This window comes from Phytophthora sojae (genome assembly GCF_000149755.1).
Source record: "Phytophthora sojae unplaced genomic scaffold PHYSOscaffold_1, whole genome shotgun sequence".
NCBI classification, from domain to species: Eukaryota; Oomycota; class Peronosporomycetes; order Peronosporales; family Peronosporaceae; genus Phytophthora; species Phytophthora sojae.
The window spans coordinates 11,368,101-11,395,548 of record NW_009258115.1 but is presented as its reverse complement, the minus strand read 5'-3'; the positions used below and the strand labels follow the sequence as shown (position 1 = coordinate 11,395,548).

Below are 27,448 nucleotides of genomic sequence, written 5' to 3'. Positions count from 1 at the left end.
ATGTTGGAAGGCGTGTTCAATACGAAACTGAAGATGCTGTAGCAATGAAGATGGAGCGGTGTCCTGCTCTGAATAAATATGTTGGATTGATTGAGTCTACCGGGTTCTAGCTGGCTGTGTGCGGTGGTGTGCTAGGCTAGGCTGACTGGTTACGGAACCCCACCGAGAGAGCTTCGCCCCGTTTTCCTTCAACGGAAGAAAAACAGAGGCAAAGGCAAGGTTGGGGGTTCCAAGTCAATATTTTAGCCTATTCACACGCAAATGTGCTGCTCCACGCGAGTTGAAACGGGGTCGTCGTCCGTCGTTTCATCCGTCGGCTCCGCTTGTCCTGCGTCGCAGTATTTTCATCCAGTCGCCTACTGCTCCTTCTCCTTGGCCTCCACGTTCTTCATGAACTGCTCGAGCTGGCCGGTGGCCGCAAGGATCAGGCCGTGGAACGGCGGCGACGGGTCGTTCGGGTGCGACTTGAACTCCGGGTGGTACTGCGTGGCGAAGTAGAACGGGTGCACGTCGCGGTCCAGCTCGACCACCTGCATGCGCTCGCCCTTGATGTCCGTGCCGACGAAGTTGAGGCCGGCCTCGCGAATGACAGGCACGAGCTCCGGGTTCACCTCGTAACGGTGACGGTGACGCTCCAGGATGGGCGTGTCCTTGCCGTACAGGTACGACACCAGCGAGCGCTTCGCCGGGTCCTCCTTCTCGTGCACAATCGTGCGGCGCTCACCGCAGCGCATGGTGCCGCCCATGACCTCCGGGTTGATCTCGGGCATGAATACGACCACCTTGTGTCCAGCGTTGGCGTCGAACTCCTCGCTGTTGGCGTCCTTCCAGCCGATGACGTTGCGGGCGTACTCGATAACCACCACCTGCATACCCAGGCAGACACCAAGGTACGGGATCTTGTTCTCGCGAGCGTACTGAGCCGTGAGCACCTTGCCGTCCACACCACGGTCACCGAAACCGCCGGGCACCACGATACCATCCACGCTGCGCAGCTTCTGCCAGGCCTCCTCGTAGGCCTTAGGGTTGCTCTCACGCATCTCCACCTCCAGGTCGGAGGCCTCGATCCACTCGATCTCCAGGTCGCGGTCGCACTTCATGGTGGCGTGCTTGAGCGCCTTGATGACACTCAGGTACGAGTCCTGCAGACCCGTGTACTTGCCGACTAGCGCGATCTTGCACACCTTCTCGAACGAGTCCACGCGGTGGGCCATGGCGGACCAGGCGTCGAGGTCGGGCTCGCTGAAGCGGTCCATGAGCTGCAGCTTCGACATGAGGATGCTGGCGGCGCCCTGCTTGGCCAGCAGCAGCGGCACGTGGTAGATGTTGCTCACGTCGTGGACCGAGAGCACGTGGTTGGCGGGCACCTGGCAGAACATGCCGATCTTGGACTTGGTGGACGGCTCCAGCTCGGTGCTGCTGCGGCAGATGATGACGTCGGGCGACAGACCGGCGCTGCGCAGCTCCTTGATGGCGTGCTGCGTGGGCTTGGTCTTCTGCTCGCCGACGGATCCGAGCACGGGCACCAGCGACACGTGCACGAGGCAGAAGTTCTCGGGGCCGACACGGAACTGGAACTGGCGCAGAGCCTCGAGGAAGACCATGCTCTCAATGTCGCCGACCGTGCCGCCGACCTCGATGAGGCAGACGTCGGCCTCCTCGTCGTCCACGGCGCCGGCCTCCCCGGCGTGCTTGCCGTCCACGCCGATCTGCGCCACGCGCTCGATCCAGTCCTGGATGGCGTCCGTGACGTGGGGCACCACCTGCACCGTCTTGCCCAGGTAGTCTCCGCGGCGCTCCTTCTCCAGCACGTGCGTGTAGACCTTGCCCGTGGTGATGTTGTGGTCGCGCGTGAGCGTGATGCCCAGGAAGCGCTCGTAGTTGCCCAGGTCCAGGTCGCCCTCGCCGCCGTCGTTGAGCACGAACACCTCGCCGTGCTCGAAGGGCGACATGGTGCCGGCGTCGCAGTTGAGGTACGGGTCGATCTTGATGGACGTGACGCGCAGCCCCAGCGACTTGAGCACGACGCCGATGCTGCTGATGGTGATGCCCTTGCCCAGGCCGCTCACGGTGCCGCCGGTCACTGCCAGGTACTTCATCGTGCTGATGCTGCTGGAGAGAGCGAGGGGGGTGCGGGGGGAGACGAGTCACGCGACTTCCACTGCTGGCGACAAATGCCCGAATGGAGGCGGCGGAACGGACGTCACACTCGACTAGGGACGGATTGGTTGGTGGCTTGGAGCCTCGGTTCAAGGCCTGCGGAAATCGATATATTATGTGTTTTCGCAGGTAGGCTTTGAATTTGGTTGGCGGGAACGCGCACCCGTTTACCCGCGTTTTGGCGCGCTGATTTGCAGGCTCGGATTCTGGTCGCGCTGTGACTGCTACATGTGCATGTATTGTTGTTGCTGCTGGTGCTGGGTATTGCTGTAGCGGCGAGGCCTATATATTGTTGTGTGCGTTGCATCGACAACAAGGCGCAGCAACGTTTGTGCGCGGTCTTTGCCGACGGCTACAGCTGGGTGGAAGAGCATGGGCTGCAGTTTCTGCTGTCAATACCTCGCTCGCCTGGGCAACTGAACGACGAGTTCTTTCGTCCTACCCGACCTGGCAATGCTCGAAGCTTGAGTTGGGAGGATCCTGCATTGTCAGGCCCATTCCGGTGGAGAGAATTACCGGGTACCGAAGTTGAAGCTCGATGTTGAAGCAAGATTGTGTAGCCATATTGTTGTTCGCTTAGGCGACATGACTACCACGCATATCGATACTGCTCGTGTGGATCAATTGGCATGAGTTCGCAGCCCCAGTGCATGTACTGGTGCAGGGCTACGGCATCAGCCCGTTCATGCGATCCAATTGTAGCTCAAGGCGTGAACGGACACTGCGAAACGACTCAGTCGCATCGACACTTCTGGACGGAGGAATAAGCTCTCCAGGCCAGTGCCCATGGTAGTGAACGAGGCCGACGATGCGAAGGCTAGCGCTTCCCTGGCTCGGCTGCGGCTGTTCCTGTCGTCGCATGCCCCCAACGGACCAGGTGAGGCTGCGCGGCCGGCGTCCCCCAAGCGCTCAACAACAGACGCTCACAAAGATGGTGACGGCGAAGGCTGGCACGATGCTTCATCCACAGCTCCAGCAAACGACGGGGCAGACGTTGGCTCTAGCCCTGAAGTTCTCGTGGACGACGATGATGAAGAAGAAGAAAGTGGGCGACGAGCCACCATCCCTGCTGCAGGAGCCGTGGCCAGTGTGACGCCCATGAGTCAGTCGTCAAAGGAGTTCGCGCGCGTCAAGTACCTACTGCAGTGCTCGTTGCCGGGGTACCGAGTTCACGAGGGCGTTGTGATCTGGGATATGCGGAACCCGTCGCTAGTGGCACAGTATGAGCAACACACGGCGGGGTTACTGGAGCTCGAGTCTTGGGTCGCCGTGAACGATCTCGGCGCCGACATGGGAGACGTGCACAGCTATGGCTTTACGTCGCTGGATGCCAACCAGACAGGCATGAAGTTCACGACAGGGAACCTTCAGCTCAGCGCGCCTCTGGATGCTGCATCCGAAGCAAAGAAGCCGTCGAGTACTCGGCAGCTAGTGCTCTGTAAGATTGCAGTGGGGCGATCTCTTGTCATTCGAGACGAGGAAGAAGCTAAAGCACGCCTTCCGCGTGGCTACCACAGCTACTACCTGCACCGCGAGGACGAAGGTGGCTCTAGCGAGAAGGACCAGGACGTCCAAGCCGCGCTGCTGGACCGGGGTTATTATCACGAGTACATCCTCAACAACACTCTCCAAGTTTTGCCGCAGTACCTCGTGAAATTCACCTTTTCGGCAGCGGATGCCCACGGGCCTGCTGTAGGACCGTGTGCTCTGTGTGAACAGCACCCCGCTGTTGTTATCTGCCGCAACTGCGAGGCTCAGATCTGCGCTCACTGTGATCAAGAGGTCCACTCGGCCAACAAGTTGGTGCGGCGCCACAAGCGTATACCATTGCGTAGTAAATCCAAGGCGTTGGCTAGTGGTGGTGCCAGACGTGGACGTCGTCGTAGTTCGACACCTGCTCTTGCCGCTGCCATCGCGGATATCGTAGTGGAAAACCTGTCGAGTCTACCGTTGTCTCCAGACCCAACAGAAGCGCAGATAAATGAGATCGTCGCCAAGCAGATGGAGGAAGGTCTGCTAGCCGACGATACACAGACACCAACGTGCCGTACTCACCGCGGCAAGAAAGTCGAGTTCTACTGCTCTGTATGCCAAGTTCCCGTGTGTGTCAGCTGCAAAATGTTGGGAGACCACTCGATCGGAGAGAGGGGATCCCACCGACTGCTGACTGTAGCGGACGCGTACGAGAGCTGCCTACGCGAGTCCTTGAGGCCAGACCCTCTTATCACATCGCGCAAGACCGTGATCGAGAACAAACTGCAGTTTTTGACGCGGGTGCAGCGCAGCGTGCAAGAAAACAAGGCCCAAGTCGCGGCTGCGATCAAGGAGCAGTGTGCGCGCGCTCTGCGGAACTTGGACGACGCAGTTTCGGTGAAGATGCACGTGCTTTCAGGTGAAGCGCTCGAATTCGAGCGTCAACTGCAGCAGATCGACTGGGTGGACGAAAGTCTCGAGGATCATCGAACACTTCTACCTGCAGTGGAATTTCTGTCTGCCTGGAGTCAACACAAGCTGCTTCGAGCTGAACAGCGCGACTTCCCTCCGTTTGCACACGGCTCCAATAACAGCGCGGAACAAGTGAAAGCCGACCTACAGCTGACAGGTGAACTCCGCGTCATGACCGCGGATCAGTTGGCGATACCGCGCCACCGACACTCGTACACGTCTGGCGACTCTGACCCTGCTACTACTGAGGTCGACAACGCTGCCGCTGGTAATCAGGGCGGCCACGCCGACGGGTCACAAGTGGAGCTAAAGGCAGCCGCACTACTGGCACAGCATCGACGCAATGGTGACAACGAAGTGCTGCGTAAGCGCTTGCTGAGCATGAAAGCCGCACTACCAACGGATCCAAACGCAGGCGCCTTGATGGCGTCACGGCGCATCGTGTCACCGAAATGCCAGCAGCTGCTGGACGAGATCCGCCACGACATGCTCGTCCAAAACAGCGCCAAAAAGAACCCTAGCGCTGCAGCATCACCTCGCGGCGCTGGGTCTCCTCACTCTCGCTTCGGCATTCCGCTGGTGGGGCTGGCGAATCGAATGGCAGACTCCACGGCCACGTTGCGAGCGTTCTCGGTGCAGCCGAACGCCAAGAAAACCTCCGAAGACGGCAACGAGACGCGCTCTCCTGCTCAGCGCCAGCGCCGCGGCACCAGCGCATGGTCGACACTGCTGCGCCGCGAAATGGGGCTCAATGACTAGTGTCAGCGGCGGTATTTCATGTAGCCATCAGGAAAAGATACTTTTCTGGCTCTTTACTCTGAATTCCGCCCAAAATTAAGGGGTCAAAATGCACCTTTTGGCCACGAAAGGGTTAAATCGTTTCTATCGCCCAAACTTACTTTTGTTAGTTAATTTGGGTTCGAGGACGTCGAAAACCGCCACGTGCCGAGGTGCTCCCCCATCCGCCTCCAGCTCTCTTCCTCCTCACTGTACACGCGCGCATCGGCCGGCACAGGCTTTTCTCCCAGCTTGCCACCTCCATCCAAGCGAGCGCTAGACTCAGACATGGTGCGCGTGATCGCCAGCTTCCCGGCGCTCGCGGCGGCGTCCGCGTCGCTCCACGCGCTGGCTGAAGCCATGACGATGGAGCTGCACCCACTGCCCAAGCACAGCATCCACCCGGATAGATACGCGAGGCGCCTGAACATCGAGGAGGACGCGCCGGAGATCGTCCCGCTGCACTTGGGCCTCGGGTACGTCGATTATCTGAGTAGACGGGCTGGAAATTGAAGGAACTGATGTGGTTATTGCATGCAGCACGCACTACACGTGGGTGTACGCCGGCACTCCGCCGCAGCGCGCGTCGGTGATCGCGGATACCGGCAGTGGACTGATGGCGTTCCCGTGCTCGGGCTGTGACGGCTGTGGCAGCCACACGGACCAGCCCTTCCAGGCGGACAACTCGTCCACGTTGATCCACGTGACGTGCTCCCAGCAGCAGTCGCACTTCCAGTGCAAGGAGTGCACGGAGAAGTCCGACACGTGCGCGATCTCGCAGTCGTACATGGAAGGCAGCAGCTGGAAGGCGTCGGTGGTGGAGGACGTGGTCTACCTCGGAGGCGAGTCGAGCTTCCACGACGAAGCCATGCGCGACCGGTACGGAACCCACTTCCAGTTCGGCTGCCAGAGCTCCGAGACGGGATTGTTCGTCACGCAAGTGGCGGACGGTATCATGGGACTGTCCAACTCGGACACCCACATTGTGGCAAAGCTGCACCGCGAGAACAAGATTCCGAGTAACTTGTTCTCGCTCTGCTTCACGGAGAACGGCGGCACCATGTCGGTGGGTGAACCTAACACGAAGGCGCACCGCGGAGAAATCTCGTATGCTAAAGTGATCAAGGACCGCTCTGCCGGGTAAGAATGGGCTGCCATGTTTCGCAGAACTCTGTGTATCTAGTAAGCTAATTCGTTATGCGCGTGTGTGGTTTTGCAGCCACTTTTACAATGTGAACATGAAGGACATCCGCATCGGTGGTAAATCCATCAATGCCAAGGAGGAGGCGTACACTCGCGGCCACTACATTGTCGATAGTGGAACCACCGACTCCTATCTGCCGCGAGCGATGAAGAACGAGTTTTTGCAGGTGTTTAAGGAAGTCGCGGGTCGTGACTATCAGGTTGGAACGTCGTGTCATGGCTACACGAATGAGGATCTCGCGTCGCTGCCGAAAATTCAGCTTGTGATGGAAGCGTATGGAGACGAGAACGGTGAAGTGATCATCGATATCCCGCCCGAGCAATATTTGCTGCACAACGACAACTCGTACTGCGGTAGTATCTACCTGTCGGAAAACGCCGGTGGCGTCATTGGTGCCAACCTTATGATGAACCGTGACGTGATCTTCGACAATGGCAATCAACGAGTGGGTTTTGTGGACGCTGACTGCGCCTACCAAGGTGGTAATTCGACGAAGACGACGCCACCATCGATCGGTGATCACATTACCAGCAGCAGCAACAGCAGCGAAACGACTGCCGTTCCCGCAGCCACCGCTGCTTCAAACGCTTCCGTGCCGGCCTCCACGTCTGCAGTAGCAGGAACTACTTTTGCCAGTCGTGCGCCAACTGCGGCACCCACCGCTGCCCAGACTGCTGCGCCCGCTACTGCAACGACTACCGCACCAAAGCCTGTTGCAACGCCGTCGGCTACAGTTGAGACGACGCCCGAACCGACCTCTGCAGAGGCTACGTCCGCGCCAACAGCTACTGCCGCCTCGACACCTAAGGTGACGGAGGAGTCTATCCCGGAAGCCACTTCTGCTACAGCCACATCGGAGCCAGTCGCTACTGCCGCTGCAACACCGGCAACTGCAGTAGATGAGGCTTCTATTGCACTCGACTCGGCTTCAAGTAACTCGGTCCAGAACATTCAGCCGCTCTCGGAGGAAGCAACAACAAAGACACAGGCGTCGTCTTCAGCTGACGCCGCAGACCTAACGGCAAAGGAGAAGTCTTCGGGCACGCACCCGATGGTGCTCACGATCGTCGGCGCCGTTTTAGTGGTGGGCTTCCTTTTGATGATGCTGATCTCGGTCAGTCGACGGAGAGAGAAGACAGGCAAGGAGCAGCTCTGGAGTCGCGTGAAGGGAAGCGAGGAGGATGAAGACGACGACGATGAAGAGGAGTTCGGCCTGGTTCGCAATGACAAGAAAGGTGGCTCTACGAACCACCAGCGACTAGACCAGGAGGAGGACGAGGATCACCATGGCCAGGACAGCAGCAGCGATGAAGAAGACGAGGTCTTTGACAGAAAATCGATGCAGGAGGAGGCCAAGGTGGACAACCGGACGCTGGAGCGGCTTTGAGGACGCCCGACGCCCGACGCCCGTCCACCTATTTCGCCTAGTAAATAAAGAGACCAGACACTACACGTTGTGTTAGCTAGATGGTGGGAGCCCGTGAATACTCGTCTGGCTGCTGCATGTAACCCATCCATACATAATGACAAGGCCACTACGCTGAGTTTGAAGACTGCATGCAATACGTCCACACAGTACATGTACCCCCGATTTTGCCAACACCTCTTCACTTCAACGTGAAAGGTACCTTCACGGAGCCGCTTCAAAGATGCAAGGAGTGTGGCCCTCGAGTAGAAAGCATATCTAGCTTGGCGGTAGCGAGCTGTAGAGTCTCTCGAGCGAGGCGGTGGTTTTGGATATCGCGGAGCATGCGACTTGTGAAGGCGTCTCGTGACTTTTCATCTCGAAGATCCGTCGACTGTTGGTTGGGCAAGGTCTGCTTGCTGCAGTGCCATGAAGAATCCCATTGCGTCTCGAGAGAACCGAAACCAGAAACCACACGTCACTCTCGAAGCCGTTCCGTGAACGGGCTGGGCTCGGCATGAGGCGGTACCTGGGCTGGGCGCTGCTGGTCTCGACGTCTGCAGCAGTCGACAACATCCCGGATGCTGAAGCAGTCGGGATTGCCAAGCAAACGAGTGGTGCACAGGGATTTCAGGAGTCGATCGGAGAAGAAGTCAAGGTGCTTCGAGGCTCAGCTGTTGCATGGCCAGAGTTTCCGAAAACCAGCGAGAGGAGCGGGACTGCTGGCGACAAAGTACAAGGCACGATACCGGGGAGAACTGCAGCTTCTGACTCGGCAGTGCTTTCGCTAAAGTCTGACCACCACAACAATGCTCAAGATGCAGGCGTGGAAGATAAAGCAGCGGACACTGTTTCAGTGTATGACCGCGTTGTGGGGCCCCGTTCCGTCTGGAATAGCGGAACTCCGAGATTAGTGAGCGACAGCGATGCCGAGATATCTCCGGATGAGACTCAGAGTGACTCCGTGAGCGTTTTTGATGAGTACGTGCGATGGAATCAAGACGATTGCAACCCCTGTGAGGTGCCGACACAGCCGCCGATACTCGCTCCGATCTACCCTCGGCGAGAAGACGATTACGAAAACCACCTACCGGATGTGACTGAACGATTTAAATATTGGGAAGGCGTTCAACATGATATGCTGAAGAATACTGAAGCCCCTTCAACCGATGTGCCAGCAGGAGCCGTCGTCTCCGCTTCAAACGAGAACTATGCTGATCACCTTCCGCGAGTGGTTGAAGTGTTCAAATACTGGGAAGGCGTTACAGATGGTTTGCCAACGCTTACCAGTGCTCCAGCTACAGACTTGCCGACAGAATCCCCTGCCAAAGGCACCGAAGCACCATCGGCCCTCATCTCCGCTTCCAACGATAACTATGTTGGCCATGTACCACAAGTGGCTGAAGAGTTTAAAGACTGGGACGGTTTGAAAGAGAGCCTGCCAACTTCCACCGATGCACCAGGTATTCCGACCCAAACTCGACACGAGCCGGTAAGAACGGATGATCGCGGGAAACATGAAAACTGTACCAAGGTAATTGGCAGCTTTGGAGAACGCTACGAGTGTCCTGAAGACGCCACCTTGGCTCCATCCGAGGCACCCTCTCCACATCAGGACGACACTGCTGCGCCGTCGTCTGAGGCCACAACTGCACCAGACACCGTCGCGCCAGTAGAAGGGGACTCTACTGCTCCGGAGACGGCATCTCCTGACACAACTGCGCCCGATACTGCATCGCCAGACACGACTGCTCCAGATACGGTCGCACCAGCAGGAGAAGACTCAACGGCACCGGAAAAAGCGTCCCCAGGCACTGTTGCCACAGATACAGCTTCACCTGGAGACTCAACTGCACCAGATTCTTCCTCGCCCACAGCCTCAACTGCACCAGATACGGTCGCACCAGCAGGAGAAGACTCGACGGTACCAAATACAACATCAACAGACACCGTCGCTCCAGCAGATAACACCTCCCCCGCAGACACGAGCGCACCAGACACGGTTGCAGCACCAACAGGACGAGAATCAACCATTTCAGAGACAAAATCTTCAGACACTGTCGCGCCGGATACAGCTTCGCCTGCAGACACCAAAGCTCCAGACACTGTCGCGCCAGGGGACGCAGAAAACGGAGCTGCGACCGCTATCCCCCAGCAAAATGCTGCTGGGGCTACCGATTCCGACAACACCGGCGGAGCTCCTACGTCCGAGAGCAAGACTAATAATGCTGGCAATACGGCCGGGTCTGCGACCAATGCTGATGAAGGTGCTGCTACTAGTGGTGCTGGAACATCCGAAAAGAATGCCGCTGGGAGATCGACCTCTGAGGTCAGAAGCGGAACGACGACGTCCGAAGGCAATACGACCGGGTCCCTCGATCCCGAGAGCAACGCGGTCGGGACGGCTGGTACGCCCTCCGAGGACAAGGCCAGTGTTACAGTGGCCAACTCGTCCGCCGGCACCAGCACACCAACTGGCACTTCGTCCGCGGCCTTGGGCACTGGAGCCATCGTTGGAATCGTGATCGGGTGCGTTGCATTCGTGGCGGCCGTCGTGGGCTCAGTGCTCTTCCGCCAGAAGATGCTCGCACGCCAGCACGAAGAGAGCCTGTTTGCAGACCTCAGCGACACGGGCGCCGGGTTCGAGGCGGACTACGCGGCCATGTAGGTAGCTCTCAGGTGCCTCGTGCCTCCCATCAGAGTAGTGAGCTACATGTAGCTGTATGGCATGATACTGGTACCAGTGTACTTGCACTTCAACTTCATCTTGTTGCTAAAAATAGCCCCATCCAGCTTCTAATTGGCCATAAATAGACCGGCCATAGCTGCACCGAAACAATGCGATCACTCGGCGATTAACCTGCCCGCGATGACTCCTCCGCGAGCGTCTGGCGGTCGATGGCGAGCGTTTGTGGCTGTGCTGGTGGCTGCAATATGCACCCAAGTGACCTCTCTCACTGCTAGTGAGCAGGGATTGCTGAAAATCCAGCTTCACAAGCAGCAGCAGCCGAGCGCAGAGCTGTCCTACATATTGGCACACCAGCAGGCGCGAGTGCAACGACGAGCGCAGGAGGCAGGCAACGCGGATGGAGATTCCCCAGTCGGGGCGTTCGCACTGAGTGAAGCTCCGCTTGGTGTAGGCTACGGGTGCGTGAAGAGATTGGCGAGCTTGAAGGGATATGGCTACATTTATTGAGCTGACCGTGCTGCTTGGATAGGACTCACTATGCCGAGATCTACCTGGGAATCCCGGCGCAGAGAGCGTCAGTGATCGTGGATACGGGAAGTCACTTGACGGCGCTGCCGTGCAGCACGTGCCAGGGTTGTGGACAACACACAGACCCACTATTCGACGTATCAAAGTCGACGACGGCCAAGTATCTGGCCTGCCACGACTTCGACTCGTGCCGCTCATGCGAGCAGGACCGTTGCTATATCTCGCAGGTACGGCACTGATACAAGAGTTGCAGGGTCACGTAGGCATTGGTCCTGATACTGTGTGCTTTGCTGACGTCGATGGATAGAGCTATATGGAGGGGAGTATGTGGGAGGCCGTCATGGTGGACGAGCTGGTGTGGGTGGGAGGATTCTCGTCGCCAGCTGATGAGATGGAAGGAGTGCTGAAGACGTTTGGGTTTCGGTTTCCTGTAGGCTGCCAGACCAAGGAGACAGGTTTGTTCATCACGCAGAAGGAGAACGGCATCATGGGCCTCGGTCGCCATCGCTCCACTGTCATGTCATACATGCTGAACGCAGGCCGCGTGACGCAAAACCTTTTCACCCTTTGCTTTGCCGGGGACGGTGGTGAACTTGTGTTCGGAGGTGTGGACTACAGCCACCACACGAGCGATGTCGGGTATACGCCGCTGCTCAGTGACAAGTCCGCCTACTATCCAGTTCACGTGAAAGATATTTTGCTGAATGGCGTCTCGCTTGGAATCGATACTGGCACGATCAATTCAGGCAGGGGTGTGATTGTGGACAGCGGCACAACCGACACCTTCTTCGACGGGAAAGGAAAGCGAGCATTCATGAGCGCATTCAGCAAGGCAGCAGGCCGAGACTATAGCGAAAGCCGCATGAAGCTGACCAGCGAGGAATTGGCAGCCCTCCCAGTAATTTCCATCATTCTCAGTGGAATGAAAGGCGACGGCACCGATGACGTTCAGTTAGACGTCCCTGCCTCGCAGTATCTTACCCCGGCTGACGACGGCAAGTCCTACTACGGCAATTTCCACTTCTCGGAGCGTAGTGGCGGTGGTACGTATGACGCATTACTGTTTGTCTTGTATTTTGGATTCTAACGGTTCGTGTTCGAACGCTGCAGTTCTTGGCGCGAGCGCCATGGTCGGCTTTGATGTAATCTTTGATGTGGAGAACAAGCGTGTGGGCTTCGCCGAGTCAGATTGCGGTACGCCTTCTCTCGTGAAGATGTCTAAATTAACTACACCTGACGTTGTGCTACGTTGTGGTGCTTTGCAGGAAGAAGCTATTCCAACGCTACAACTGCAGCTCCGATCGCTTCAGATAGTACCAATCAGCCAGCACCTGCTACTCCGGTATCAGTCGACTCAAACGCCACGGAGCAGCCAGCACCCTCCAACACTTCTGTAACAAGCTCCAGCAACAGCTCGTCTATGGACTCAAACACGACGGCGACGGCGCTGGCCAACACCGTAGGCAGTCCCGATGCAACCACGAGCATTTCATCCACCGAGGGAACTACAAAGCGGTCAAGTCCCCCATTCGGCGCCTTCATCGCGGAGGTTATCCTCATCTCGCTGGTAGGCGTCGCGCTTGCAGTCATGGTCTGGACGAAGTGGCGTACGCGCGCTTGGTCGCGCATCCCCGCCGAGTCCTCGCGTGCGCACATGCAGACTATCGTGGAAATCAGCGAGTCGAGGAGTCCGTCGCCGTCGTCTCCACCTGGAAGCCCCTTGTCACCTCGATCCCGAGCCGCTAGGAAGGGCCCATCACCAAAGTTCACGATCGGCTCGAGCGGAGAAGAAGACGGTGACGAGTTGCGCGACAAAGAGGAAGGAGCCGGCAGCCCCAAAGTGTTAACTCGTCCGCAGGGGCCACGCTAATATAAGCAACTCAATAGATGCATGCAAGTTGAAGTGGATTTGAGTGACATGAGACCTCGACTTAGTGACAACTTGCATTTTTCATGTTGGCCACTCGGTCAATGGCGACTTCCGATCGCCGCCTCAAGCAGCGTGCGTTCCTGGACGCAGCTGCCAATGGAGACGTGGATGCGGTGGATGCGTGGCTCTCATGCGACGCTGGAGGTGACGTGAATGTGAAGCTTGGGGAAGGCTGGACGGCGCTGCTCTACGCTGTGGCTCATAGTCGTTTGAGCGTTGTGCGGCGGCTTTTGGCGGCGGAGGACATCAACCTCAACGCCACCACGATGTAAGCAACCGCGAATGGATGCATTATGGCGGAGGAACACACTAACTTGTTTTTTTGGCTGATGGATAGAACGGGGTCATCAGCATTGACTCTGGCGATCACCCGCAAGAATAACACGTTGGTGGCGTTGCTGCTGAGCAGCGGAGCTTCCCGCGCAACGATCTGTAAGTGGATTGCTGTGCAGGAGCGTAAAAGCTTGGGGTAGATAGATGTGCTGACCTATTTGTGTTGGCGTTGCTGATGCAGCGAATGAAATGTGGTTGGAATTGCAAGTGGCGTCTTGGATTCGCCTCGACGTGCGGCAGATGCTGTCGCCTGACTGGGCAGTGGTGTGGAGTCCGGCATTGCATCGACACTTCTCATCAGGAGAGCGGGAGAAATGCCGGCTGGTTATATACGCGAACGCGTTGGCAATGCGGCAGCAAGAAACTCCTGCGCTTACGACAAGGGCATCATCGCAATTGGTCACGAGCTGGAAGGACGAGGCAATGCAGCAACTCTGGCGGGTGGTTGCAGCCTTGTCACGCGCAACCAAGGCGGATGAAAATCACGTCCGGTGGCGATACCTGGCGCCGCCGTTGATCTTCCACATCCTCGAATATGCCGTATTCCTCTGGTGAAATGGCGTCGAGGCGTTGTTGCTGCGGCGCATGGAAAGCGCTGCCACTGAGCCGGGGGTCGCGTGCAAGTCTCTGTTGAGTCGGCGTTCTCTTGATCTGTTATACTGCAGCCGAGAGCCGCCTTCCCAAGCCGAGGTCATGGCCCGCGGAAGGCTGTTAGCAGCGGCATGAGTTGACAGCAGCTCGGTACCCGCTGATCCACGCGCTGCAGTGTACCAAATCCTTCAGGATGGCAGGTGCGAAGCACCACTGCCCACGGACAGGAAAACCGCGCGACTCGATGTGCCGAAGTTTAATGGACTTGCAGCATTGCACGTGGCGTGCAGGACCCGCGATCGCAATAGCCACACTTGCAGCAGAACTAAAGGGCAACCAATGCATGCACATGTAGATCTACGTTGCAGACCTGCAATTACCAGAAGGCACCTGACCTCGGCGGCAACGTTGCCCTTGAAGTGGGGCCGTATCAGAAGGTGCGCTGGTACCGTGCACCTGCACTTGAGGTGCCACGCCTGCTTAACGTTAATACAGTACGCGTACCATGACACCAGACTTGCATGCTCGAGGTGTATCCACCACGCATCGGCGGCGAGCAAGCTCGCTGTTGGCGTTGGCCAAATCGAACGGCTGGACGCCGCCGCCGGAGGAGATCCAAGCGGACACGCTCATCAAACGCGACAAGAAAAGGCACAGAAGCGGTTCAATGAAGCGATTTGAGAGGCAATTAACATTGCGCATTTTTATAGTACAATGGTACTGATATATCGTTAATAAACCATTGAATTAACAAGCTGGAGGCCGGAGGAATAGGACAAATAATAACAAAATCCAGTTCTGTTTTATGATTGAATACTGACCATACATTTATTAGAGCAGGGTATCTGAAGCTGCAGGGAGCACAAAACGAGGGGACGACGGTACCTCACACCAAAGTCAAATGCGGAGATGAGTCAGATCCTACTCCTATTACCCAGCAGCAGCAGCAGCAGCAGCAGCAGCAGCAATGCAGCCTGGGCAACACATGCCCCTACTGCAGACCGCATAACGCTAGCGCTCTGCGTCGGGTAAGCACACCTGCGCGAGTCGCACTCCGAAGTCGCGTGCGTGAACTGGCTGTTGCCGTCGCACCGCCAAACTCGAAGCGGTCTTAGATTTGCGACTTGAACATGCCAGATAGCAGTCTGGCGTCAAGGTAGGAAACAGACGGGCCTCTCTTGAGACATATCATGCGCTTGCACAGGATCATGACACAGTGCCGTTTTTTCTAAATCGCGCCGGCGGGATAGGTGTCGCCGACCGGGACGGCTTTGCTGCATCTCCGATACATTCGCACAATAACTGCCTGCCGCGCACGCAGCAGGTAATGAATGCCTTGTTAATGACCAAGATGCCGTACTGTAAGCGCGCTTGCGGGCGGGCGAGGGACCGCGGGCGGCAATGCTTTGCTGAGTCCGGCGGTGCGAGATTCGCCGCGCTTCCTCGTGTCGCGCGGGCGAAAAGATTCGAGCAGGTGTTTTCTCCTCGTTTCTGCATCGAATCTCGCCGCCAGGTGCCCCGCTCCGCCGCGCTCTGCAGTGCAGCAGAGGAGGCTGCTCTCTGACCGCGCGAGGCTCGACACTGACTGGTTGGTTATCAGTTGTTTTTCCTTCAGACCGAGGACAGGAGACTCGCTGGGAAGCTACAGTAGCTGCTAGAGGGCCATGAAGTTCGGCAAGGTGCTGCAGCAGTCGACGCAGATGTCGCCCAGCGCGTGGGAGCCCTACTGGGCCGACTACAAGCTGCTCAAGAAGATCATCAAGGACTGCGCGCAGATCAAGAAGGAGGAGAAGCTGCAGGGCGACAAACTCGTCAAGATCAAGATCAAACCCTCCGCCAAGGAGGACAACGACAGCATCCGTGCGTGTTGCGCTATTGCTGCACCGGCGTTTTGGGTGTTATCACGTGTATTGATGTTTATTGTTCGTTGTGCTTTGGCGGAGCAGGCCAGTCGCAGGATGAGATGAACTTCTTCCGCACGCTGCGCATGGAGATCAAGAAGATTGCAGACTTCTTCATCAAGGAGCAGGCCAGGCACACGAGCCAAGTGGCGGCCATCGACGCCAGCTTCCAGCAGCTCAAGGTACGGGCGGATCAGACATCGCTGGACGATAATTATTTTGTTGGGAGGGAAGTCTTACGTGTTCTGTGGCGCTTCGTAGACGAATCCCGACTCGGCTGAAGCGAAGACGGCGCTGATGAAGAGCTGCGTGGCTCTGTACAAGGAGCTGCTGCTGCTGGAAAACTTTGCCGTCATGAACTTTTGCGGCATCTCCAAGGTCGGATTCTTACCCACTTGACTACATGTCGAGTCAGGCGGTTCGTCCCCTGACAGCATTTCCGCCTGCAATTTATTGTTGCAGCAGTGGTCTTACGTTGTTCTTGGGTTATGGCGTATTGCAGATTTTGAAGAAGCACGACAAGTGGACGGGATATGCCACGCGCAACAAGTTCATGCACACGATCCTGATGAAGCAGCCTTTCGCGACGTACGAGCCGCTGCTGCACATGATCGATCGTCTGGAGCACATCTTCATGCAGGCTACGGGATCTAGCATTGAGCAGCACGACGCGCAAAAGTCGTCCTCTCGACGCAGCGGCGGCGGAGGGAGCTCATCGTCCTCACCTTCGGGCGAAGCTCCCGGCAGTTCAGGACCACCAAGTGGTGACGCTAGCGGCAAGGATGCGTCTACGGGCAACAACAATTCGTCAAGCATTTCGCCGAGCCACACCCCTCCAGGCGCAAGTGGTGGTCGTCACGATGGACGCAGGTATAGAAGCGCGGTGGATGAAGCGTCTCCAAGATCGGAAGACTCGGTAACGCTGGTGCGAGTAAACGCGCTTCGAGACGATGTGAGGCAACTCCGGAAGATTGAGAGCGCGTATGACGGCGACGGAGAGTACGAGGAAAACGTGGACGATACAAGTTTCCCTGACGATGAAGCAGAAGTACCGCCGCTTCGCTTTGGTGGCCGTCCCCAAGAAGAAAAGGCGATTCTCCCCCCGTTGCCGTTGCGTGTTGCGCCTGCTGGTACCCAGTCGGACAGCGATGCCGCAGCGATGGCCATGCTTTCTATGAAAGAGAGCGCGGCTTTGCGCGCGTCTGGAGTTAGCAGTGATGGCGGAGACAGCAGCGCCACGGAAAGCTGCCGCACGCGTAGTGCCAAGCGTAAAGCATGTGCGCCGTTGGATATGGAGGGGAAGCGCAAAATGAGCGTCACTGCGATTCTTAACTAGCAAGGTGGCGCTGCATCCAGGGTTGCACAACCTACACTGCCAAGAGTTGGCCATACAAGAAGAGTTACAGGCGAGAGACTTCGTGGCCCATGCTTCTTATCAATGCACCACCAAGTTCACCAGATGCGCTGCGCTTACCCGCAGCGTCCTTGCTTATCTATCGTTGCTCCATCCAACAATCCGAGAGAAAGCTGGTTGGCATATTCATTCATTCCCCCTGGTTTCCTGTACTCATTCGGTCATTCGGTCTACTACTAATGCTGCTCCATGATCTTCTTCTACCTCCAGCAAGCCAAGTTCCCCTCAACTGCGAGCCCACATACACATGCGCAAGCACGCGTCGGCCATGCAGGTCGACAGAAAGCTCTAATGCTCTCACTCCTTTCGCCAAGCGTACTGTTGCTTCCCCACTTAAACTTGAGTTGCAACACCTTCTGTCTCTGCCTAACTCCATCGCACACGGTACAGCACGTCGCCTAGTAATAGCGTCCAACTAAAAAGAAAATGATCGCGCAGATCAGTAGATGAATGGGTCCAAATGCCTGTAGCAACAACATAATCACAGTGAGTTATGATAACACCATGCCAACGATCAGAAAACGAAGAAATACGTCAGACATACCCCCTCCTCCTTCGGGCCCTTGCCCGTGATCGCCTGCGAGTCTTCGTTGCCAGATGCACCATTGCCACCGGCGTTTTTCCGGTGACGCATGGTCGAGGATTCCTCCGAGAGCTTCTTCACGCGCTGTGCGTCGGTGCTAGCCTTCTGCAGCAGCTGCCGGGTCTTGTCCAGGTCGCTCATCAACACGTCACGCTGCGCCGTGAGCTGCACTGTAAACGCCACCAACTGCAAGCACACAAGCACACAAGAACACATCAGCCTCCCCGTTCAACTCGACCACTTCCTCTCCACCTTCTGGGAAAACTTTACCTCGTCGTATTTCTTGCGGAGCGCCGCGACTTCCTGCACCGTCTCCTTGCTTCCTTCCCTGTTCTCCGCCACCTTGGGCGCCTGCGGCTTGTCGTCCTGCAGCAGCGCCGAGGACAGTTGCGCGGGCGTGGCCACCTCCTCCCTCACCTCGTCGCTGAGTCTATTCTGGAACCTCGCGTCCGAGGCCGCGGCCGCCGTCTTGGCGGGCGACACGTTCGTCGACGACGCGCGCTGCGGGCTGGGCGGGGAGGCCGGGCGCTCCTCGCCGTCCTGCACGAAGCGGCAGCGCAGCTTCTTGTTGGACAGCGCGCGCTTGTCCGTGCGCGCCCACATGTTGGTGAGCTCGTCCGCCATCTCCTTGGTGGACTTGGTCTTGACCAGCTCGTAGAAGCTGTCGTCCACGTAGATGCTCTGCACGAGGAACTTGTCGTTGGCCAGCTGGCGCTCCGCCGGGTCCAGGCGCAGCAGCTCGTCGCAGTCCTTCTGCTGCAGGATCACCATGATGGAGGCCGAGCCGTTGGGCCCCAGCAGGCCCTGGTTCGGCCGCACCAGGTAGCGCAGTGGCCGCGTGGTCTTGACCTTGAAGGCGATCTGCCGGTCGTCCGCCACGTTGCGGATCGTCAGCACGGCCTGGGGCGCCGTCTGCGGCTGCAGGTGGAAGGACAGCGAGTCCGCCGGCTCCAGGATCACGCTCGAGTTGGGCGCGAGCGCCACGTCCACGCCGCTGCTCGCCATCGCTCGCTGCTCGGCTGACGCTCAGCGGTGAAGACTACGAAACTGCGATTCAACGCAGATGGTGGTGTTGTTGTTCTTCCCCCCCGGGCGTCACCTATAAAAGTACTACAGTAGTAGTATGTTCTACTACAGCATGGAATCAAAATATGACATTTATATGATCTTACTTTACTAGTACATCAGTAACAGTACTATGTGGTATAACATAGAGATACATACTCCTACTAATCGGGGTGAAGGCTCTTCTTATAATCATGTCTTTTTACAAGAAGCAGATCAAAGTTTCAGAAGAGCTTGCTGAACCGCCACGGTCTCGAAACTTTCGGAAGGTCACGGATCGCGCGTCAGAGCGCCGGTGTCCGAGACGGAAGGAGCGATAGAGGACCTAGTTTGACTACCGAATCCAAGACGGGGGTTCAGTTGGCACGGCGTTTACAGGCAAGCAAGATCCCCCCACTGCAATACTTGGGGTCAGCGTGGTAGGCGGATTCGGCGCGAAAGCGCTCAAGAGTGCTCTGTAGGCGTGACCAAAACAAAGGTTGCCCGATGATGCTTCGGTTCAGTACATCGTCGTCCAGGGAGAGAAGACATGCTCGTGTTTGCACTTTCAAGGCAGTATTCACGCTGTCCAGCCCATTAATTCTCAGCCGAATCATGGGTGCGTTCGTGAATCGTGCCTACTTGGCAGAGGTTTTTTGCCGGGTATTTACAATACAGGAGTTGAATTTATTGAACACGTGAAATGGCTGCGACTGAACACTACAGGCTACCCAGCCCCGTGTCAGCCAGGAGTTAGCTCGAGTGAAAAGAAGCGAATGAAGTTGCAATAGATCGCGCGCCTTTGCATCCATTATGCTGCTCGTTTCCCTGAACACATTAAACGCCATTGGCATGGACTATTGAGCAGTGCTTAGTAATTTCCATCAATTGCTTGATACAAGTTTACAGCGCGTGTTTCCTGTAAGCGCTGGGTAAACAGGTTCCATAAACTAATACAGAAATTATCTGGTTTAGCTTTATATAACACGGAATCTACATCCCTATTCATGTTCAATATGTTGCACTCTGCATTGTTCGTCTTCGTTGCGAAGAGGGAAAAGTATCGTTACTGTCAGTATTTTGTGTGCGCACAGTCATCAAACGATTGAAATGATAAACAGAAGCATATTGCGTTGCTGTGGCTTCCCGGCGCGCGGCACTCTAAACGTTGAGATATTGAAGACGAAGAGACTGCTAGCTTCGCCGCACCTACAGCTCTGGGCCTGTTAGGTTACGTTTGCTATCTACTGTAGTTAAATTTTTCGTCGACTATTATTTGGATTGTGTATTCATCAGGTTGGGTGATCAAAGGTGCGACGAGATGCTGGCATTGGAAAAGGCTCAAAAGCCCGTGTGCAACCAGAGCGAAGCGAAGGTCTGCAATCGGTGCATGGGTTACAGTAGTTGCTCTGCGGTGTAGTTACTATCGATTATGCCTTGCCCGCCATGAGCGAAGCGAAATTGGCAGTGCAAATGAGGGGCTCACGAGTCGACGACTTGCAGTATTTGTACGTGATCCCTCGCAAAAGCCCGTAAACGTTTATCATTTTGTTAATAACTTTCAAATGTCAGCTAGGGCACGCGCTATAAAAAAAAACCCAGCGGACGGCAGGTCTTCTGCGACGTCTCACTCGATATACTACTTTGGTGCGTACATATATTAATTTGCAGAGCCGTATAGCGGTATGGTGAATCTTTGTCAAGATGTGCGGCGCGAAACACCTTGACGGGAACTTGCTGTTGGAGTGGCGTAGAAAGAAATAGAACATCAGGACGAGCCGCTACCGACGAGCAACAAGTGTTGCGAAATTAGTTTAAAATAGCAATTTGCTGGTTGTTGTGTGTTGGGACCTCCGGTCTTTGACAGCAATGTACATGTCTGACTCTAAGCTGCATGCTAGTGCTCGCGTATTGGGAGGGGGGGGGGGGGGCATTTTATAAAAGGGTTTCGGGTCGCCCGGCTTTACAGGGGTGCTGATATACTCGTATTGTCAAACAGATATTGGATATTACTAAGTGGTACTACAGTAGTAGTAGGACACACTACGTACAAAATAATTACTAGAAGTAGTATCAAACGTACTCGTAGTATGAAGTCAATTAATGTTGTTGGAACGACGCAGTAAAAATGAACCACAATGCATCCAACGTGTATGATATGCTGGACATGAACGTTGCTACACGACGAGGGCGAATTCGAGGCCCCCCCCGGCAGCTCCTCTTCTCTTTGAGTACTGGTATATAGCCACCCTGTCCGCCCTTTGGTGTCAGCTTTGGCTTAACACACTCAGACCGTTTGATCCTGCTCCGTGGCGGGCGTGTAGAGCCGCTGGAGCTGACCGAGCTGCGCCTCGTAGTCCTCGTCGCTCAACCGGGCCATGGTCTCGGCGACGGACTGGAACGTGTTCATAGCGCGCTCGTATTTCTGGGTCTGCTGGGGCGTCTCGAACTTGGGCGGCGGCGGGTGGCCCAGCATCGACTGGGACAGCTGGCTGCGCCGCATCATCTTGAGCAGCACGTCCGGGTACGCCTCATAGATCTCGCGGCTCACCGGGTGATTGTGCGACACAACCTGCAGCAACAACAGCGAAAAGAGTTAATATCCATAATCAGATTCGGAAGATCGTCAACAAGGCATACCTGGTCGGTAACAATCACCATGTACTTGGACGGGTTATCGGCCGGAGTGATCTTGACATTGATCTTGGCCATGCAGCCGATACCGCGGTACTTCTGTCCGGGGCGCGTGTTGGCACCGCGGCAACGCGCCTTCATGGCGTGCGTGCACATGTATATCCGGTGGTGGTGGATGGCCTCGTCCGGGAACTCGGCGCGGCGTCCGCGCGAGCTCTTGTTGTTGAGCATGACCTTCTGCTGGTTGCGGCGGTACGCCTCCACGCTGCAGGACGAGCGCATGCGGAAGGGCTGGAACGTCTCCTGCATGTACATCTCAAAGTACGAGTCGAAGTCGAACCACGAGTTGAACGACACGCGCGCCATGCGCTTGCTGTCGAACTTGACGTTGGCCACGGCGTTCGGGTCCGCGCCGACGCCCGCTGCCGCAGCTGCGACCACCGCGTCCTGCACGGGCGTGGCCGAGTCGGCCTTCAGCGCCTCGGGAGGCGGTGGCACGACAGCCGCAGCGGCCGCCGCCGCGTCGAAGGCCACGTCCGCGCCGGCCGCCTCCTTCATCTTGGCCATGACGTCGTGGATGTCCTCGTCCTGCGTGGCCTGCGAGTCCTGCGAGGCCGTCGTGTCGTCCACAGCGCCGGGCGCCTCGGCCACGACAGTCTCGACGCTCGCGACCAGCGGGTCCACCACCTCCTCTTCACGCGGGCGCTTCTCTCCGACCACCGCCTCGTGCACCACCTTGGTCGCGTCGTCCACCACCACCACCTGGGCCGCCACAGCGTCCACCGCCGGAGAGTTCTCGTCGCTGCCACTTGCCACCATGCTGCCGCCCGGGTCAGTGCAGGATTTAGCGCGCGGATTCGAAAGAAAGACTGTGTGGTTCTTGTGTGCGAATCCACCCAACTGATACATAAAACCTCGCCCCCCTTTCCGCAGAACAGAAAAACCTCGCCAAACTGGCTGGCATCAGGTGCACCACACATTTCGTGTGGTGTACACATTTCTATGGCCCCTCAATTGGTCCAGACCCGAAAAACGTAAATACCGAGCGGTAACACAGTCAGTCACCGTCGACGAAGACGTACAGTAAAGTCGCATGGGACTTTCATGACCCGGTATGGTCCATTACGGTACAATTTGGTCGACCTTTTTCGAGTGGTCCACGCGTTTTAGGTCTAGCTGCGCCTACGCCAACCAAACCTCTGCAAGACAGTTGAAGGTATCAAAAGGCTTGGCAGCCAGCCACCGGAGCACCCTTCGCTGGTCATTTGGCAATCCCTCGGCGCCCCAGCAACTCCAGACCCCGCTACCTCTCTATAGACTAACGATGGCCAAGAAGGTGAAAGCCCCCGTGAAGCCTGCGTCCAGCAGCAGCAGCTCGTCGGACTCGAGCAGCGACGAGGCCCCGCAGAAGAAGGTGGTCGTGGCCAAGAAGGCCGCCCCCAAGAAGCCCGTGGACAGCGACAGCTCGTCGTCGGACTCGAGTTCGGACGAGGAGGAGGCCCCCAAGAAGGTGGTGGCCAAGAAGCCGGCCGCCAAGAAGGAGGAGAGCTCCGACTCGAGCTCGGACTCGTCCTCGGACGAGGAAGAGGCCCCTAAGAAGAAGGCCACCCCCACCAAGAAGGTGCCTGCCAAGAAGGAGGAGAGCTCCGACTCGAGCTCGGACTCTTCTTCTGATGAAGAGGAGGCCCCCAAGAAGGCTGCCCCCGTGAAGAAGGAGGCTGCTAAGAAGGAGGAGAGCTCGGACTCGTCGGACTCGTCCTCGGACGAGGAGGAGGAGCCCAAGAAGGCTGCCCCCGCCAAGAAGGTTGCCGCCAAGAAGGAGGAGAGCGACAGCTCTTCGTCTGACTCGGACTCCTCGGACGACGAGGAGGCTGAGAAGCCCGCTGCCAAGAAGGTTGCTGACAAGAAGGAGGAGGACTCGTCGTCGTCGTCCAGCGACTCGGACTCGTCTTCGGATGAGGAGGAGACCCCCATTGTGTCCAAGAAGCGTAAAAACTCGGACGCTGCCGAGAAGTCCAACAAGGTGCAGAAGCAGGAGGACGGCGAGCCCGCCGCTGTGGCCAACCCGCAGAAGGCGCTGGAGATCTTCATTGCCGGCCTGCCGTGGTCCGCCACGGAGGACGAGGTCAAGGAGCACTTCGCTGGCTGCGGTGAGGTGACTGCTGCCCGCATCCCGATGCAGAACGGCCGCTCGTCTGGCACTGCCTTCGTGACGTTCGCTACCGCCGAGGCCGCTGAGGCTGCTCTTGCCATGGACGGCCAGGACTTCGGTGGCCGTTGGATGAAGATCCGCACGGCCGAGAAGAAGAACATGTTCGACGAGAAGCCGGAGGGCTGCACCAGCATCTTCATCGGCAACCTCGCCTGGGACGTGGACGAGAACACCGTGCGCGAGTTCTTCGGCGAGTGCGGCGAGATCACGAGCTGCCGCCTGGCCACCGACCGTGAGACCGGCGAGTTCCGTGGTTTCGGCCACGTTGACTTTGCCACGACCGAGGCTGTGGACGAGGCTGTCAAGCTCGCTGGCGAGTACTTGAACAACCGTGCCATCCGTGTCAACTACGCCAAGAGCCGCGAAAACAACGGCTTCGACGGAGGCCGCGGTGGCGGCCGTGGCGGTGGCCGCGGTGGCCGTGGTGGCCGTGGCGGCTTCGACGGTGGCCGTGGCGGTGGCCGTGGCGGTGGCCGTGGCTTCGGTGGCCGTGGTGGCGGCCGCGGTGGAGGCCGTGGCTTCGGTGGTCGCGGCGGGGGCCGTGGCGGACGTGGCGGCCGTGGTGACGGACCCCCGAAGCGCCAGTCGTCGTCCATCCAGAACTTCAAGGGCTCCAAGGTTACTTTCGACTAATTTAAAGGCGGCTGCTTCGACGGAGGCAGTCTCCACATAGGACAGGGAGACACGTGCGCTTAGAGTGCCAGGCAACGGTGCTTGACTCGGTGGAGGGACCAGCGCAGACGGATCCCTCTGTCGTGTATTGACTAGTTTTTGCATTGCATTGAGCTTCAATCGATTCTGTTTACATAGACTCTAGGACCGAAATTTACCGTTGATGCGAGGTGGGTGTTGAAGTGAGACCAATGTTGAAGTGCTCGGGACCTGATTCGTCTCGACAATTGAGTACTTCTACTACAGTTTTCACCTATTCTTTCACGCGAAATAATGTCAGCGGTGTCGGTTGCTGCTGCTTCGGTCGCGATCAGCACTGCGCTCCCGACTGCTGCTTGGGCTTCGACTGCGTCCAGAGCGCTTTGAATAGCGATGCTTGTGCGACTTGCGCTCCTTGCGGTCCTTCTTGTCTTTTTTCCTCTTTTTATCCTTGCGCTCGCGCGACGAGCGGTGTTTGCTATGGTGGTGCTTTTTGTGTTTCTTGTGCCTACGCTTGTCTTCCCTCGCATGGCGGTCGTCGTCACTGTCAATGCTCCGCGATCGCTTCACACCCCGCTCAACCAGCTTGCCACCACCATCACGACCAGAAGCGGCAACAACTGAGAAGTCATCCTTCTCATCTTCCGACGAACTGGACTCCGCCGAGCTGGCTGAATGGCGATCATTCTCAAAAACTTTTCTTCCCGAGCTCACAGAAGCCTGAACACTGTCCTCTTTCCGTTCTTCGCCATCGACGTCATCGCCACTATCACCTTCGCTATCGTCGTCACTCACGTCAGATTCATCCGACGGCTCAAAGATGGATTTGAGCAAACTGACCGAGGCTGTCTTGACTGCTGGCAACGGCGGCGTCTGTGCGCTCTCTCTTTCAGGATTAGCATCCTCGTCAGGCTTTTGGACGGCACCTGCCTGGTCTGAGGGCTGACCACGAACAGCTCGGCCAGCGGCATATTCCATCAAGTGCGGAACAAGCTCCTCGTCAAACAGGTTTCGCTTCTTGTCGTCATCTCCGTCTTTACCACTCGACCCCATGGACCCTTCGCATTTGACGTGAAAGCGTTTGCAAAGCAGCGACTTAGGAATCCACGAACTTTGTGAGCGGCGAGAATTCTTGTCTTGAGGCTCCTTGGTAGCCACGAGCTCGCTCTTTTCATCAGCATTTGTAGACGTCGAGGACACGAACCGTTTTGCGATGGAAGCTGAAATCGTGGCGCGAAATTGGTCACCACCGCTACCAGCGACCAATGGCTGCCGGGCTCGAGGTGCAGGTGCTTCTACCCCTGGATCAGTGCGAGTTATACTAGGTAGAGGCAGCCCTTGTTTTGCCTGTGCAGCAGCACTGAATAGCTTTGTTCTTTGTTCCTTGTCCAGTAAGTCGAAAACACTGCCGGTGGAAGCCTCTGCATTATCGGCACGACCTTTCTCGACGTGGCCATGGTTGAGTAGTTCATCTTCTCCAAGTAAAGCGCTGCGCTGCGTTGCCGTGACGACCATGCCACCGTTGCTGGCTGCGTCGATCGAGAAGTTGTGTTTACGATATAGTGCCGTCACACCCTCATCTCCGTCCACGTTTTCATTAAAATGGTGATAAGCCTTAAAATCAGCAGGCACAGCAAGGCGCAAGTTTACAGCCTTTGGGGGTTTCTCCTTTGAGGCTGCCAACTCAAACCCAGGAAGAACAGGTCGCCCATCCGAGCACAAAGCTCTGGAATTCGCCTTCTCGTGTCGACGAGACTCTTGAGCTGAGGAATCCAGGCGCTTTAAGTCCTTCTTCGCCCCAAGAGGAGCGATTACTCGATCAAACTCCGCCATCGAGACAGTACCGTAGACATCCACGTCGTCATCTTCCTCCAAGGCACTTAGTCCGTACCCAGTAGTCGCACGATTGCTGCCGTTGGTAGCTGTCAAAGCGTCCGAGAAAGACACCACCTGACGATGAGGTCCTTCCTTCGATCTCTGCTTCTCCTCCTGCTGCTGTTTATACCTCGAAAACTCGGGAGCATTCGTGTACGGGTCAAAACCCGCGCCATATCGATCCAACTTGGGCTTCGGGAACGCCTTCTGCACGTCGAAGACCTTCCGCGGCGGCACACACACCTCCTCTTCCTCTTCAGCACCATCTCGGGCCTTCATCTCTGTCTTCTCTTCCTGTGCATACTGGGTCAACAGCTTTAGGTTCTCCACCGCCTCCTTCTCTTCCTCCAGGAACTTGCGTCTGCGGACACGCTGGCCGATGCCGTGGCCTTCTTTCCAGCCCATCTGCTTCAGCAGCTTCGCCCCAATCGAATCATTGACCGGCAAGACCCAGTCATCAGGCAACGCGAAGCCTGGGATTGCCCCCGCTCCAGAAGCAGCTTGGTCGGCTTGTTGTTGCTGCTGTAGGCGTCTCTTAGCCCCTGTCTGTAGCGTATCATAGCGCTCCGTGGTCTCCAGTCGCTTGCCGAGCAGCGGGTCGTCCTCTTCGTCCATGAAATCCTCCGCACGTTGCTGGACCCGCTCCATGCGGTTGCCTCGAGACGAGGAGAACGTCCGCGGCGTCCATCCTTCCTCGCTGCCCACAGAGTTGTAGTAGCCAGCCGAGAAGCCTCCGGTGAAGGCTCCGTGGAAGCGCCGACGGCCCTGGGCGTCCGTCACCTGCGAGATTTGGGCCAGAAAGGAGGTGGCAGGAAGAACAACACGTCAGTAAGGTAGGAGGCCACGGAGAGTAGGTGTCTAAGGCGTTAAGAGGGACAGCAGGGCACGACGAACCTCCTGGTTGCGCACGCCGCCGCGCTTCATTATTGCGGGCTTTGGATTTGTGGTGCACATAATATGTAGCCATTTCAAGGGATATGGCTACAGTGCAAGCCGCAGGACCCAAGCTGCGCACGACTTGCCGTCTCTTTGTGAGCTTGCTGTAGACGAGAAAGCAGCAGAAGAAGAGCCA

At 57.1% G+C, this 27,448-nt stretch overlaps 9 protein-coding genes across 9 annotated transcripts; 6 read left to right on the top strand and 3 right to left on the bottom strand.

The window, feature by feature from the left end:
• Positions 1-222: 222 nt before the first annotated feature.
• On the bottom strand, positions 223-2,151 carry PHYSODRAFT_344165 (hypothetical protein). The gene has a single exon (XM_009519030.1). The coding sequence runs from the start codon at positions 2,097-2,099 to the stop codon at positions 357-359; it is 1,743 nt and encodes a 580-aa protein (XP_009517325.1). The 5' UTR covers positions 2,100-2,151; the 3' UTR covers positions 223-356.
• A 795-nt stretch (positions 2,152-2,946) lies between these two features.
• PHYSODRAFT_476843 (hypothetical protein) lies at positions 2,947-5,364 on the top strand (the record flags this gene model as incomplete). The annotated part of the gene is made up of 2 exons (XM_009519029.1): positions 2,947-3,037; positions 3,173-5,364. 2 exons carry the CDS (start codon positions 2,947-2,949, stop codon positions 5,362-5,364), a joined length of 2,283 nt encoding a protein of 760 aa, XP_009517324.1.
• A 270-nt stretch (positions 5,365-5,634) lies between these two features.
• PHYSODRAFT_553208 (pepsin-like aspartic protease A1) lies at positions 5,635-8,150 on the top strand. Its single transcript, XM_009519028.1, has 4 exons — positions 5,635-5,858; positions 5,923-6,522; positions 6,602-7,199; positions 7,395-8,150. The coding sequence occupies exons 1-4, from the start codon at positions 5,671-5,673 to the stop codon at positions 7,971-7,973; spliced, it is 1,965 nt and encodes a 654-aa protein (XP_009517323.1). The 5' UTR covers positions 5,635-5,670; the 3' UTR covers positions 7,974-8,150.
• A 2,710-nt stretch (positions 8,151-10,860) lies between these two features.
• On the top strand, positions 10,861-13,078 carry PHYSODRAFT_474645 (hypothetical protein; the record flags this gene model as incomplete). Its single annotated transcript, XM_009519027.1, has 5 exons — positions 10,861-11,138; positions 11,210-11,435; positions 11,516-12,251; positions 12,319-12,402; positions 12,474-13,078. 5 exons carry the CDS (start codon positions 10,861-10,863, stop codon positions 13,076-13,078), a joined length of 1,929 nt encoding a protein of 642 aa, XP_009517322.1.
• Positions 13,079-13,467: 389 nt separating this feature from the next.
• Positions 13,468-14,026, top strand: PHYSODRAFT_470600 (hypothetical protein; the record flags this gene model as incomplete). Its single annotated transcript, XM_009519026.1, has 3 exons — positions 13,468-13,570; positions 13,653-13,812; positions 13,879-14,026. 3 exons carry the CDS (start codon positions 13,468-13,470, stop codon positions 14,024-14,026), a joined length of 411 nt encoding a protein of 136 aa, XP_009517321.1.
• Positions 14,027-14,189: 163 nt separating this feature from the next.
• Positions 14,190-16,645, top strand: PHYSODRAFT_353720 (hypothetical protein; the record flags this gene model as incomplete). The annotated part of the gene is made up of 4 exons (XM_009519025.1): positions 14,190-15,922; positions 16,009-16,145; positions 16,225-16,341; positions 16,466-16,645. Coding segments are annotated over exons 1-4 (630 nt in total), but the record flags the coding sequence as incomplete, so codon positions are not given.
• A 597-nt stretch (positions 16,646-17,242) lies between these two features.
• On the bottom strand, positions 17,243-21,437 carry PHYSODRAFT_353719 (hypothetical protein). The gene has a single exon (XM_009519024.1). The coding sequence runs from the start codon at positions 18,963-18,965 to the stop codon at positions 18,189-18,191; it is 777 nt and encodes a 258-aa protein (XP_009517319.1). The 5' UTR covers positions 18,966-21,437; the 3' UTR covers positions 17,243-18,188.
• A 2,436-nt stretch (positions 21,438-23,873) lies between these two features.
• Positions 23,874-24,645, top strand: PHYSODRAFT_353718 (hypothetical protein). The gene has a single exon (XM_009519023.1). The coding sequence runs from the start codon at positions 23,890-23,892 to the stop codon at positions 24,481-24,483; it is 594 nt and encodes a 197-aa protein (XP_009517318.1). The 5' UTR covers positions 23,874-23,889; the 3' UTR covers positions 24,484-24,645.
• Positions 24,646-25,478: 833 nt separating this feature from the next.
• On the bottom strand, positions 25,479-27,300 carry PHYSODRAFT_468736 (hypothetical protein; the record flags this gene model as incomplete). The annotated part of the gene is made up of 4 exons (XM_009519022.1): positions 25,479-25,529; positions 25,573-25,778; positions 26,058-27,156; positions 27,271-27,300. The coding sequence occupies 4 exons, from the start codon at positions 27,298-27,300 to the stop codon at positions 25,479-25,481; spliced, it is 1,386 nt and encodes a 461-aa protein (XP_009517317.1).
• Positions 27,301-27,448: the final 148 nt, after the last annotated feature.